Below are 14,529 nucleotides of genomic sequence, written 5' to 3' on the forward strand. Positions count from 1 at the left end.
AAACTGACAAATTTCGCTAAGCTACCTTGAAACAAGCAGCAATAACCACCCTTCAGATTAGTCGGTAATGTCAAGCCTGCAGGCCCAGAGACTAACGAGAGAACTGGATCTAAAGGTGAATGCAAGGACAATGAATAGTGAGAAGCATGCTTGAATAAGTTGATATGAGATCCTCAACTTTGAGGCCTAAAACTCAACGAAGCTTATAATCATGTACTAAAAGTCAAGACATGTTAATTTCCACAGAGATTATCAACATTCCAATTGGCCCATCTGCTCACAATTTTCACCAGTGAAAATCTAACTTTACAAAAGCAAAAAAAGTGCAGAAATCAGACCCTAACCTTACAAACCCTTCAACTTCAAATTCAAGGCTGAAGGGGAGAGCCCTACGAAACATAAATCAAACCCTAATCCTATAAAAGTAAGCTCAAACCCTAACCTTACAAATCTGAAAGGAAAACCCTAACCCTAGATATCTAAAATGAAACCCTAACCCTACAAATCTGAGCCCAAACCCAACTGAAACCCTAGAAATTTCAAATAGAAAGCAAAAAATGAAAAAAAACGAATCCCCTTGTTACAGAGCACATGGGACAATCCGAAAAAATGGAAAAAGAAGAGAGGAAGAAGACGATGGAGGTGGCCTACCTGAGATGGCTGAAGGGGAGAGCCGTTCGTCGTCCCGAGGAAGAAGACGGTGGGTTTTTTAGCCCACGAACAAGGCTGGCTTTTTTCTCCCACGAAAATGAGAAGAGTTGTTTTCTTTTTCTCACCACCGTGGGAAGCGAAATCGCACTAAATTACTGGGATTTGGTTTCCCACAGATGTGAGAAACGATTTCTAGCCACGTCATTTTTGGTATTTCCACGTAATTTTTGGCACTTTCCACCTAGGTTGGGGGATTTTCTCAGGAAAGCAAGTGAACATCGTTACTTCAGGTTTCTCGGGAAAAAATGGGGTGTTTTCCCGGGATTCGTTTTCCCGAGAACGCAACTGAACCGAGCCTTAGAATAAAGAGCTGTCAAAAGCTTGTCAGAGAAGCTGTTACAGTGCAACAATTAAAACATGGCTCTGCTGCTGATATCTATTTTTTTATTTGAATGGTATCGGGGGGAATTTCTAATTATTCAAGGATTTTATTCCACATTTTTTCCAACCACGAGAATAACTTCCAAACCAAATCAAGAACCGAAAAACATGACTTTGATTCATCAATTCTAATCTTTCCTAAGATCGATTGGATTGAATCCATCAATCTCGATGATTGAACATAGTATAGGCTATTATTGTTTCGATCAAGCCTCATCCTGCCTCTATTCAACAACAATCACCACCACATAGAAAACATTAAGACAACATCCAAATGTCTTGGTCCTTCAACCCTCCTGCAAGCATAAGCAGCAGCAGAGCCAAACCAAACAAACCAAACCAAACAAAGAAACCAAATCAAAGCAAAGCAAACCAAAAATAGACATAAACATGGCCGGATGAGCTATCAGGAAATGCTTTTAAGCTCAAACCCAAGAAACCCATGTCCCAAGCATTTGTTTGTGAGCCTGAATAGTCTAGTTAGAGGCGTAAACTGAGATCAAGCCCAGTTGACTCTTCGCCATAAGAAGCAGCAGCTGAATTATGACTAGGAACAAATATATCTGCTGTGAGGTGGTTAAAGCATGAGTCCTCCCTCATTCTTTTCATACGGATCTTCTTTTTCTGCTTGTTACAGAGAGACCAAATGGAAAACCTAGTCCAGACTCAGACAGAAATCCAGGAAATTTTTTCCTGATTATCTATAAATCAACCTGTTTCTTCTACCCAAAACCAAATCCCAAGCCCCAACAAAATCAGCCAGAAACAGACTCCTCTAGATCAAATTAATCCCATAAACCATGTAAGAGAATCTAACAGAAGGACCCAAACTGTTAGAATGTACTGGATCAAATCTAGAAAGATCTGACCGTTGGATCATGATAGTGGTAGGTTAGGAAGTTATTTAGTTATATATTTTTAAATTCAAACATAACCAGGCAGTTAATCACATCTTTATCATGTTTTCTATGTAAAGCCTGATCTAAATTACAATCCCTGGTCTAACTTTAGAATCATCCTTCACCTAGGCCTAAATTACAAACTTTTGCTAGCCTTGAAAATGTTACTCACTATTACATCTTGAACTTTGGAAAATCATACAAATACATTGTATACCTTAGCTTCAAATATCAAATTGCCTAAAATCTCCATCTAATTGCATTAGTCGTCCCCCGTTCAAAAAAAAAAAAAAAAAACCAATTGCATTAGCCAAGCCAAAGTAACTAAGAATTCTTAGATTTCTCCCATTCAAGTTTCAAGATTTCAAGATTTCTCTATTACTAGTTACAAATCTTAATAAGATTCAAATCTCCAACTTTAAGTCTCTTCCATTTTCAAATTTGTTAAGTTTCAAATCATAAGTTTTTAAATACATTAGATCTCATCCACTTAAAGAAAATAGATCACAAACCTCATTTGCACATCGCCTCTACCAAGAACTAGAACGATTTATCGACCATCAAGGGTGAGAAGAGAAGCCAAACTGATGCAAAGATGTGCCCGGGCAATGTACAGAAGGCCCGTCACCATAACCGACGATAGTGACCGATACGAATGATATATAAACAGCATCACCAAAATCCACCCGATTATAAAGTATAGTACGAGAGAACCGATCCCGATCACCCAACTACGATGCCCATAACAAAACCCAGTCTCTTGCTAAAACTCATCGCCCACTCCTCAAGATAAAAAATACATCCCAACACAGAATCCAACACCCTGTCCAATTCAACCCCAAATATGAAACTTAGTGCGATAAACATGATGTCGAAAAGCTTCATAAGGAGAGCAACCGGTACAATGTCACCGTAACCCACGATGGCCAGGGTTACAATGGAATAGTACAGGGAATCGACGAATGAATTCGTCACAATCCATGATAAATGGTTCAAATTTAAAGAACAAATAAGAACTCCAACGGAGAGGTAAAAGACCAAGAACAGCCATATGTATCTCTTGATTGGATTTTCTAAGTCTTAGGATGAATTGGATGTGGGTAATTCATTTTGGGATTGAGAGGATAATGGCTGGATTTCTTAACCCAACGGTGGGGCTTGTAGTTCTCGGAATACTTCGTTTTACGGGAGAGAAGAAGAGAGAACTTGGACACTGTTCTGCTTTAGAGTCCTTCGAGTTTTCCTAGGTCGAGGCTATCCTTGTAATGTCAATAAGTACCACGGGATACCTACCTTTGCATCTTCAAGAAAAATAAGATTATTGTCTTTGTATTTAGGGCTACCTACCTATGCATTGTGGCTGACCCGAACCTGACCCAAGTTCCAACCCAATGAGGTTCAACCCAATCCAACCCGACCCAACCCAAGTTTTTAAGCTTACTAAAAACTAAAAATAATAAAAAAATGCCGGGCTTCACTCGGGTCACGTTACCCAACCCCTTAACCCTAACCTGACCTGAACTCAACCTGGGTTAGAAAAACCAAACCTGAACCTGAACCCGACCATAACCACACCCAACCCGACCTGACGGGTTCGGGTTGAACCCGAACTGAGTTGCACCCCTAGGAATGAGTAGTGTGTGTTGATGGATTTCAAAGGTATTAGTGAAGATGAATACGATTTTGTTTAAAAAATAATCTTGGAATGAATACGCAATGAGGAGACTGCAGATGATCAGATCGACCCCTAGTTGGTCCCTCCCACCCCCTTCAGGGTTCCTTTAGCCGAACTTTGACGGATCTAGCCTAGGGAATCCCGGTCCAGCTAGAATCGAAGGTATCCTTAGTGAGCACGACGACTCAAAGAGATGGGCCTATGTGGGTCCTTTGGAGCGTACGAATGCAACGATGGCAAAAATCCAAGTCCTTCTAGCTGGAATCTGATTGTGAGATTGTTAGAGGAAACTGATTTGGACAGGATCATTGTAAAAGGGGGACTCAAATGTCAACAATTGGATGACGGATGGAACTAGCACGCTTGGAGATGTGCAGAACTGCAGATGAGATTGATGAGATCCACGATAGAATCGAAGGCCATATCGTAGTTTTCCAACACGTGTTGAGATCCGCCAATAGCGATGCGGATCGCTTGGCCCGATTGGATACCGTTAGACCTGCCCTAGAACATTTGCAGGTCCTACCTCCCGACTAGAGTGTGGGTAATTGTTCCTCTTTCGTTGTATCTTTTCTTTTAGTTCTTTTTCTTCGCTCTTGTATGACCATCTCGGTCCTTGGCCTTTGGACTTCCTTTTGAATTCAATCATACCATTAAAAAAGTTTACAAACCCAAAGGGTGTTTTTAAGTGAGGTAGTTAGATCCAGAAGCAGAGATCGCTACAACGTGGTGCTTGTGTTGTTTAATACATCTTCATCTCATTTGAGGCTATTCAGAAAAAGTTTTATTTGGTGAGTTTTAAAGAACACTCATCTTAGATTCATCATCTTTGTCGTCGTTGTCTTCTTGGGATCTTCAGCATGTAAGCCAATTCTTACACTCAAGGAGCGATAGAAAAGCTTTGCATATGACTAGGTTGGGCTTCTAAAACTTGATATGCGACTTCAAAATAAAGTCAAGTATGCAAAGATATATGCATTACATATCACATACCTCACATAGAAGAAGCCAGTGGGATTATGCGAGAGAACAATAGAGAGCATGATATCCGTTAATGGCCAATTTCGTGAAACAAGGCTGATGATACAAATGTCAGAAATACAGATCAAAATGGATAAAAGAGAGATAAGAATACAACACATTTTAATTCCATCGCTAGTTCTAGAAGACCTAGCAACAGAATCCATTCCGTATGTCTGAATGATATAAAAGTTAGAGGATCCGTAAGTCTGAATGATATAAGAGTTAGTGGATCAGACTACCATTTCCTCAAAAATTTTCTCCTTGATGTTTTTTTTTTTTGAATGGCAGAAAGATTCATTAAAACGAAGGAAAGAAAGACCAAGATGGTCGATACAGATGTATGTGAAAGAGCAAAGAGAAGAATAATACAGAGAAAACAATCTGCCCTCCCAAAAGGGGAGGAGAAAATCAAAATAAAAGGATCTCAACGAGGAAGCAAATGGAACAGCTTCAAAACCCTCCTTGGAGACCCCACCGCCTTGCTAGATTATTTGCATTCCCATTGGCGGATCTCCTAACATGCCAGAATGACATAGAAGAGTCTCCCACGTGATCTGGAATCTCATCAAAGAATGGGGCATATCTCCATGGAAAATCATGGGAGCCCCTAAACCACCGAATAACATTGAAGGAGTACCCTTCTATTATTACTTTATCCGTAATCTCTCTCCAATAGCTTGATCATGTCCTGATGCAGTGCCCGTACCTCCACCTCGGACGAGTATGTGATCCCTAACGGCCATGAGAACGTCCATCTTACTGACCATGACAAGCCTTTTAGGAGCCGTCAATTCTTGTTGGAACACAAGTTTCCCAAGCTAGAGCCATCAAAGTTAAGCTTTAAAGACTTGGGGCAAGAACTTCCCACTCCTGCGATATGCCATGCGCCTGCTCAGAGCTGAAGCAAATATCCGTCCACTCATTCCATAGGTCAAAATTAGACAGAAACATGAAGCATAATTGTCTCCTTGATAGGAACCAGAAACCCTTGATGACAATTTCACTATCTTTATGGTTCTTTCTAAGTTTTATAGACCAGACCATGCCACATCCCCACCCCTCTCTATGTGGTCACAAACTCTAAACCCTCTATCCGTCGCTAGATGGAACATGTCCGGGAATGTATGGCATCAACCCCCCCCCCCCCCCCCCAACAACACACACACACACAAACAAAAAACTCTTAAATCTAACGAATGGTTCATACAGAGGTCTTGACACACAGATAGGCTCTCATGCACTATAGCCTTTTTCTATTTCTAGGTTCCTACTCTCCTAATCCCCCCGTATTTGTCCCCAATGATTTTGTGCCACAAAGCTTCTTTTTCCTTTCCAAATCTCCACAACCATTTTCTCATCAAAGCTTTGTTTCTCAATCCTAATTCGTCAATTCCTAATCCACATTTGATCTGCAAACTTTTTCTCAATATGGTCTTACTTTTTCATTCAGTTGGTCTACATAGATTCATTTTCTTATAATTCAAGCCCATCTTCACAACTTATCACGAGCACGCCTTACTAATAGGGCCCCCCTAAATGCGACTATACTAAGAACGGCATTTACGGCGCTAGCGAAGTCTAGCGTCAGGCATTATTCTGAAGCTGGACTGGAGTGCTTTCATCAAATGATGCATGTGTGCTGAGTCATTCGCATCCCAAGTGGTGGCCCGATTTGTTATGCATCTCCACATTCAAATCTTCCATCCAAAACATTGTTATTAAGCTATACTTTTTTTTTTGAATGGTAACTATTGCGCTATATAAAAATAGTCTTATTTCATTCTGGCCATCATTCCTAAAATGACATGACAATTTATTTTAATTAAACTGCCTTTACTTATTTAACAGTTCATAGATGCAATTAAGCACCATTAAAAAAAAAAGATGGAATTAAGTTCATCAATCTTTTTTTTTTCTTTTTCCGAATGGTAGATCTTGGTCTTTCGGCAGAGGATCTGGTCCGTGAATGGCCTCTTGTAAGCTCAGGAAATGGAGGGGGCGGAGAGAGAGATTTTGCATTTTACTGTTAATTTCATCAATCATATGACAGTTTTTTCGGCTACCTGTGCCAGTCTCCTAAACATCAGTACATTTAAGCTGAGAAAAAAGAACTAAACCACTCAATTGGGCAGCTCAAATGTGAGATGATCAACCAATATTGCATGCATGTAATTTGGTAGGCATCAGCTACTTGTATTCAAAATTTTATCGAAGCCAATGTGCATTTGTTCATGCATGAAAGAATACATTAAATGTAAAAGCAAACAATCACAGTGATTGAAGAAATAGTCAATAAGCATCTGGGTCAGCACAAAACTTACTTGGTCACATTCTTAGAAGAAAACTCATCATTGTCAACAAAGTTGAAAAAGGCATTTATGTTGGAATTGGCATACCAGATAAGATAACAACTCCCTGTCTAGAACATAAGCATTTTGACCAGCCAAGTAAACTGTACTACAGTACTACTTACAACCATATCCATGATGAGAACTACGAAAAGAAACTGAAGTTTTTTTACTAAGATAACAACTCCCTTTGTGAAGTGTCCAGAACCTAAGCATTTTGACCAGCAAAGTAAACTGTACAACAGTACTATCATATATCCATGATGAGAACTGCGAAAAGAAACTGAAGTTTTTTTTACTAAGATAACAACTCCCTTTGTGAAGTGCCTAGAACCTAGGCATTTTGACCAGCCAAGTAAACCGTACTACTTACAAACATATCCATGATGAGAACTGCGAGAAGAAACTGAAGTTTTCTTATTAGCACTGCTGGCTTTGGCAATCTGCGCTGAGCAGTCTCTCGCCCAGTGTCCGCCCTTCCCACATTTGTAACAGGCATCTGATGAAGCAGAACATGCATCTGATGAAGAAGATCTAGTACCCACATTAAAATAGGAGTCAGTGGAAGGCTTGGGACAGTCCCTTGCCCAGTGACCTTCCTTTCCGCATTTAAAACAGGAAGACCCACTCCTTCCTCCAGAGGACTCGCTATTTGCATTATTCCATGTACTAGAGACCATTGAACCACCTGTGGTAGGACCGGCTTCACTGCACCATTTAAAGAAACCGCAATACCCTTCTCCCTGCACAGTGAACTAACAATGTAAACTGACCAAGCAGGTGCAAATTGATGCTCCATGTAAATCATAATATGGAACCCTGCATGCTATCACACAAAAATGAGTATAAAAGAAATGGAATCTAGCCCATCCCACTCATACTTCTGAAGGAAGAGAGAGTGGATAAAGCGCTTCTATTAACTACAGATGGGATTCAAGGGGATTTCTGTAATATATGTGACAGCCAGAAAATAAAAGGAAAAGTGCATACAATTGTCTATGTAGGACTATCCACAAAAAAAGAGAATGACACATGGACACTCTTATGGGGAAGTATATGCATAATATAATGTAGCAAAAAGTACAACATTTTCCTGGCCAGAATCTGCAAAATGAAGCTGATATCAGCATCACCACTTTTTGTTGAATGTCCCTCCAATTTCATTATTGTGACTGATTATTTTTTAAAATGACCAACAAGCCCTTTTCATGAGAATCGAGACACCAAGGTCGGAAAAGAGAAGAAAATAATAGGGAAACAAGAATGGGATAAGGGAGCAAAGGGAGAAGATGAGAAGAAGAGAAAGAGGAGGTGGTAGAAGAAAGACGAATAGAATGTGAGACTGGATTCCCGTATCCTGCTAGAGGTTGAGACTTTCTTTTTATGCTCTCACTTCCTCTATGCAAAGAGCCCTCACAATAGCAAGGCTTGGTTGTCGGGGCAGTTGAATCAAAATCGACGAGTTAGGAGTCAAGGACTATATCATAGAGGTGAAGGTGATGCTTTCAACTCTGACAACAGAATAATATGGGCTTTCCTCACATGGGAAAAAAGATAGGAAGGTGATGGTAGTTGGGCAGTTGATCGTGATGGTAGAAGGGGACTCCCTCAATGTCATTCGTTGGTTGAGTGGTTCCCTTGCATGCCCTTAGATTTGCTCACTTTGACAAGATTCATGATATAGTGGGTTGCTCGAGAGTATCCTTTCAGCATGTTAGAAGATCCGCAAAAGGGGTAGCCAACAGACTTGCCAGGGAGGGGGTCCGACTGGAGTCTTTAAAGCAGTTTGATTTCCTCCCGCCTTGAGATGTTTACACTCTTTTATGTCTCCATATAGTATCTTGCTGTTAACATCACCTTATCTCTATTGCCAGCCACTCAACTTTGCAAGTGCAGTTCCATAAAATGTAACAATAATTTTTCGATGCATGTATTCTAGGCATATCTTTTTTTTGGGGAATGGTGAAAAGCTTTATTGAAAAGAAGGGAAAGACCGAGATGGTTGAATACAGAACAACATAGAAAAAAAGAGAAGAATATTATTAAAAAAAATTCTTTAAATAACATTAAATCGTCGAGTAAAAAGATTAGATGAAGACAGAATGGATGGATTCTTGAAAATCTTTAAACCATCCAGAAAAATTCTTTATTTCCTATGATTCTTAGATTGTTGTTCTTTCACCCTGAATAATCTTTAAGTAAAAAGATCTGGGAATGTGCTTTGAGAAGTCATGAACTCCAACGTTCGAACGAATAAAGTCCAATTGGTATGGATGTTAAGCTTCGCAATACAGGAGTTGAACATGAGATATTATATCAGAATACTATCACACGAGACATATTTGTAATCAGCAGAGAAAAAGGCCATACCTGTTTAGCAGGACAACGGTAGAACTGTTGGCCCATATTTTTTTCTGTCTTAGCTGTGAGAACAAGGCAAGAACCAGCACCACATGGACATGGAAGATCTGGGATAGAAGAATTAGATGGATAATTTGGGAGACCTCTAGCCATGGGAGTCCCTGACGAGTTGTCACACCACTCAAAGAAACCACAGCCTCCGTTTTCCTGGACAAGCAACAGTGTGACAAGTACCAAGATTGGTCAGAATGAGATTCAAGATCTATGTTCCGCAGAGGAAAATGCATTTGGCATTTGTAGCGACATACAAGGGCCTACTTGCACTGCTGGATCTGCAAGAACATACTGACTGAAGATTACAGAACACCCCGATAGAACAGAAATTCCAATCCCCCAACATTTGGATTGAGAAAACTAACAATTAACTCATAGCAGCCATCTGATTGAATATTGTTTAAACCTCACCAAGTGTTCAACATGCTCACAAACTCAACTCTACTCACAAAATATAAGTTTAGTTAAAGGGGCTAAATTAGTTTCTTCAAAACCTTAGAAGCCTAAATCAGGTACAAGGAAATCGCAACAAAGTACTCAACAACTTGGAAAAATCAATCAAGTAATCAAAAAAGTAAAACTAAAATAAAAATCATTATGCAAGTATCCAATTGAATTTCTAGTCAACTTGGAATAGGATTCTGAGTGTCCGAATCATGTTTTGAGATTTTAACCTTTCCATGAATCACAAACAAGATCCAAAACCCTAATGTCATTTTTTTCACTTTAAACACAGTTTACATGACAAACCATGAGAACCACACGAAAAAAAATTTGATGTTGGCATGTTTGGACATCAAGGAATCGAGCATTAGTATAGCAAAACTTCCACTCCAAGCAGACAACAATATATCAGAATTAGGGTAAACAATGGTTATGTACAAAGAAAGAACAATGATAAATTCTATCAACTGTGCATGGCTGAGTTCGCTCCTATCACTTTCCCTAATCCAAAAAAGGAGCAGATAACAAAAAAAAAAAAAAAAAACTTGGAAGAGGCAAAACCCATCAATCAAAACCACAAAAAGGAAAAGGAAAAACAAAGGGAAAGCACAGTCCATCAGAGAAAATAACCTCGAACTCGAATAGACGAACCCATCAAAGGAGAAAGAGAATTAAAGGCACCGATAAATAAGAGTGGTTTGATAACAAATTGATACGCACATGCGGACACACATAGCATGGCATTTAGTTCATTAAATAAATAGTTAATTAATTAGTTATACGATGTGTCATTGTAAGTTAAGTAGTTGTTTTATGTGCATGGTTTAAAAAGGAGTAGTTATTGTAGAGAATGAACTACAGTGTAGTTATTGTCTGAGTTGTCTTACTCGTGTAGTTGAAAGAAGAGTTATTGTAACTTGTAACTACATATTTACTATTTAAATGAAAGTGGAAGCCTTGGATGAGTGATCCAAGAAGTTCAATCCCAAAAAAAATGTTAAAGAGGCAACGCTATCCTCTGTTTTAGCCGAAAGGAAGTAAGTCTATCCTCAAATTAGCCAACTTTGTCACATATTCATCTTTGAGAAATCGGCACGTATCACAAATGCATATTGTCATAGTCCCGAGTGGGGGCCTGCCTAGGTATGGGAATAGGTGGAACTCATCCTACTATGTGACAGGTTTAAAGGGACTAGCCTAACGCGTTCCATCAGTTCCGGAGCTTTTGGCGTATTGGTGAGGTACCTAGCATTTGGTATCAGAGCCAGCCATAGTATAGGACAGGTTTAAAAGGCCTCGCCTAGCGCGTTCAATCAGATCCAGAAGTTTCGGAGAATTAGTTAAATCTCATAGATCTAATAGCCTCATTTTGTTTATTAGATCTAATAGCCTCCTTTCAAATAAGTACATTAGATCTAACATAGCTTTTGGAGTATTGATTAGGTACCTAACACATATGGAGTTTGTTTGCTCAGGAATTTGGGTGGAAGAAGAGTCGATGTTGATTATCATATAAAAGCAATGAAAATTAGATTGAAAAAATGTTAGGAATAGATTTTCCTATTTAGATGCTTTCCTTATTTATGTTATTGCTATCTTATATTAGCTTTCCTTATTTCTTGTTTTCTATTCTGCTGATTTCTATTTCCATATTTTGCTTTCCCTAATTTCTATATAATGTAAATGCTGTATGGCTTTTGAGAAAGGAATAATCAAATTAAGTGCAGTTTGCATCTTGGAGGTCGAGTTTCCTCGAATTAACTCATTATTTTCCCTTTCCCCATCATCTTCTTCCCTAATTTCTCTTATGATAGAACGGTGTTCTATCAACTTGGTATCAAAGCACTTCCTGGTGGATGGGTCTGATGCGCCTTCAAAAGAACGAGCTCGGTATCAAAGATTTGAAGGCTTATTCCATGGCTGCCGGGAACAAGAATGGTTCGTCATCAGACGAACAAGCCTTGGAAGCGAAGTTGAAAGATGAAATCATAAAAGAACTCGATGCGGTTTATCAGGCACGATTCAACAACATTGAGACACAGTTACAAAAGATCACGGATCTTCTTCTCTAAACCCGTCCGTCACCTGAGCCAACCATTACTTATGACAATTCGGGTGCAGGGCTTAGATCTGTCAACACACCGGATCGATGGGACGAGGATCGTGTTCGTCAGGAAGGTGGCTCCGGCGTTGAACGAGAGCAATACTGTCCCCGTATGAAGATAGACTTCCCACGATGGGATGGTAGTGATCCAGAGGGATGGGTGACACGAGCGGAACGTTTTTTCCGATTCTATCAAACCCTTATCGACCAACGGGTTAAAATCGCCTCCATTAATTTAGAAGGTGATGCCATCCAATGGTTCAAGTGGTTTGAGGAGATCTATCACGGATCGCCAAAATGGAGAGAGTTTGTAGATGGATTGTTAGTACGTTTTGGCCCTTCCCAGTATTAGAACGTTCACGGCGAGTTAGTAAAGATACGACAGTCTAGAGTATCAAAGCCATTTCGAACGACTCGCCAATCGTGCACAAGATTGGTTGGAACCTTAGTTAGTGGGAACATTTATTGAAGGACTTTGCCTGGAAATTTGGCGGGAAGTCAAGATGTATCGTCCTCGCACGATGACGGCAGCTATCTCTTATGCGCGATTGCAGGAGGAAAGACTATACGAAGATAGTCGACGTTCGTACGACGGCTTTACCGGCCGACCCCCTGATCTTCTTCGAGAAGGTCTCATAGAATCCACGGGTCGTAACATGCATGTGAAGCGATTGACGGAAGAGGAACTCAAGGACCGAACAACTAAGGGGCTATGTTGGCACTGTGATGAGAAATGGCATAAGGGTCATCGTTGCGGACAAAAACAGTTATTGATGATCGAGCCAGCTAGTTATTCCGACGACGACGATGAGGATGATCAACCTTGAGGACAAGGTTGAAATTAAGGGCGGGGGAATGTTAGGAATAGATTTTCCTATTTAGATAATTTCCTTATTTATGTTATTCCTATCTCATATTAGCTTTCCTTATTTCCTGTTTTCTATTCTGCTGATTTCTATTTCCATATTTTGCTTTCCCTAATTTCTATATAATGTAGATGCCGTATGGCTTTTGAGAAAGGAATAATCAAATTAAGTGCAGTTTGCATCTTGGAGGTCGAGTTTTCTCGAATTAACTCATTGGAGGCCTGAGTTTCCTCAAATTAACTCATTATTTTCCCTTTCCCCATCATCTTCTTCCCTAATTTCTGTTCTGATAGAACGGTGTTCTATCAAAACCAAAACATTGGATAGAGTAAAAAAAACAGATGGATAGAAAGGGAACAGCAATCTGACCTCTCTCACAGGGCACCTGTAGAACTTACGGCCGCGATTCTTCTCAGTGTTTGCAGTAAGAACCATACAATTTCCCAACCCACAAGGGCACACTTTCTCAGGAATCTCCGAATTTCCCTCCCCATCTCCTCCCCCTCTACAATCCCGAGCCCAATGCCCCGATTTTCCGCACTTGAAACAGGCGTCTCCGTCCGCCGGAGCTGCAAAGTTTTCGGAACCCTTTCCGATCACTTTCGATCTTCCGCCGGAGCTATCGAGACCGGTTTGCTGCTGCCATAGTTGACTCCGGCTCCCTCTGAGAGCTGCCGTGTAGGAACCCTCGCTTTTACCTATGGCATCGGCTTTCCTCTTCTTTGCGTTTGCCTCGGCAGCTTCCACCTGAGAGAGAAAATCTTCATCGTCGAGATCGTTCATTGTGAAATAAAGCTCCAAAACCCTAATCTGGCCTCTTCTCTGCTACCTCACCTCTTTCTCACTCTCTCCTTTACTTGTAATTAGGGTTTTTTTTTTCGCTTTCTTAATGGGGGTTTTTTTCCTCTTGTTCGTGGAGTTTTCTAGCGTTCTCAAGGTTCTCCCAATTCTCCTGGTTTTTTCCTCTTGATGGTTCGTTTGGTTGCACAAAAGCTCGGTAGCAGAATGGTTTGGATTTGGCATGCCATTCCACGTTTGGTTGCCAAAATGCATGGGACTCTCGTTGATTCCCTTGGATTTACCTGGGCGGTTTGGTGGGGATCTGGATTTTGTCCATGGCAAAAAATTTCTAGCGTTTGCCATGGATTTTTTTCATGGCAAAATTTTTCTTGAGTTATAGATCAAGGGTTTGGATAATAAGATCAACCTACCGAAATGATTATTGGGACAAAACCTATTTATGTGTGGACAATCATGATACTTCCCAAGGACCGAAATTCTTGATCAATGGAGGAACAATATCACCATTTTTGTTCAATAAGATACCAAAGTGGATGATTGACTCATTCCATACTAGAAATAATAGCAGGAAATCCTGTGATGACACTGATTCCTATTTCTCAATGATATCCCAAAATCGAGACAATTGGCTGAACCCGAAGAACTAATAGGATTGTTACAAGCGGAACGAACATGCATGCTTTGGAAGAAGCGATCTGTTACCGAGCCATCTAATTGGGAATTAAAAGGGCATCTCTGAATACTCAAAGTTTCATATCCGAAGCGAGTTTTTAAGAAACTGCTCGAGTTTTAGTGAAAGCCGCTCTACGAGGTCATATTGATTGGTTGAAAGGCCTGAAAGAGAACGTTGTTCTGGGGGAGG

General features: G+C 40.2%; 1 protein-coding gene across 1 annotated transcript; it reads right to left on the minus strand.

The window, feature by feature from the left end:
- Positions 1-7,185: 7,185 nt before the first annotated feature.
- Positions 7,186-14,109, minus strand: LOC143884194 (uncharacterized). The gene is made up of 3 exons (XM_077387625.1): positions 13,236-14,109; positions 9,408-9,605; positions 7,186-7,780 (listed from the first exon to the last, which is right to left on the minus strand). The coding sequence occupies exons 1-3, from the start codon at positions 13,647-13,649 to the stop codon at positions 7,403-7,405; spliced, it is 990 nt and encodes a 329-aa protein (XP_077243740.1). The 5' UTR covers positions 13,650-14,109; the 3' UTR covers positions 7,186-7,402.
- Positions 14,110-14,529: the final 420 nt, after the last annotated feature.

The sequence above is a fragment of the Tasmannia lanceolata genome, unplaced genomic scaffold (genome assembly GCF_043159265.1).
Source record: "Tasmannia lanceolata isolate RefF3 unplaced genomic scaffold, GAP_Taslan_0.1 ptg000008l, whole genome shotgun sequence".
Classification (NCBI taxonomy): domain Eukaryota; kingdom Viridiplantae; phylum Streptophyta; class Magnoliopsida; order Canellales; family Winteraceae; genus Tasmannia; species Tasmannia lanceolata.

Bases quoted from the DNA above. Each gene is read 5' to 3' on its own strand.
- LOC143884194 (XM_077387625.1), bottom strand. From the start codon at position 13,649: ATGAACGATCTCGACGATGAAGATTTTCTCTCTCAGGTGGAAGCTGCC. The intron at 9,606-13,235 runs GTCAGATTGCTG...TTGCTTGTCCAG, and splicing joins ACAGGTGCCCTGTGAGAGAG to GAAAACGGAGGCTGTGGTTT. The intron at 7,781-9,407 runs GTATGGCCTTTT...TTCACTGTGCAG, and splicing joins ACCGTTGTCCTGCTAAACAG to GGAGAAGGGTATTGCGGTTT.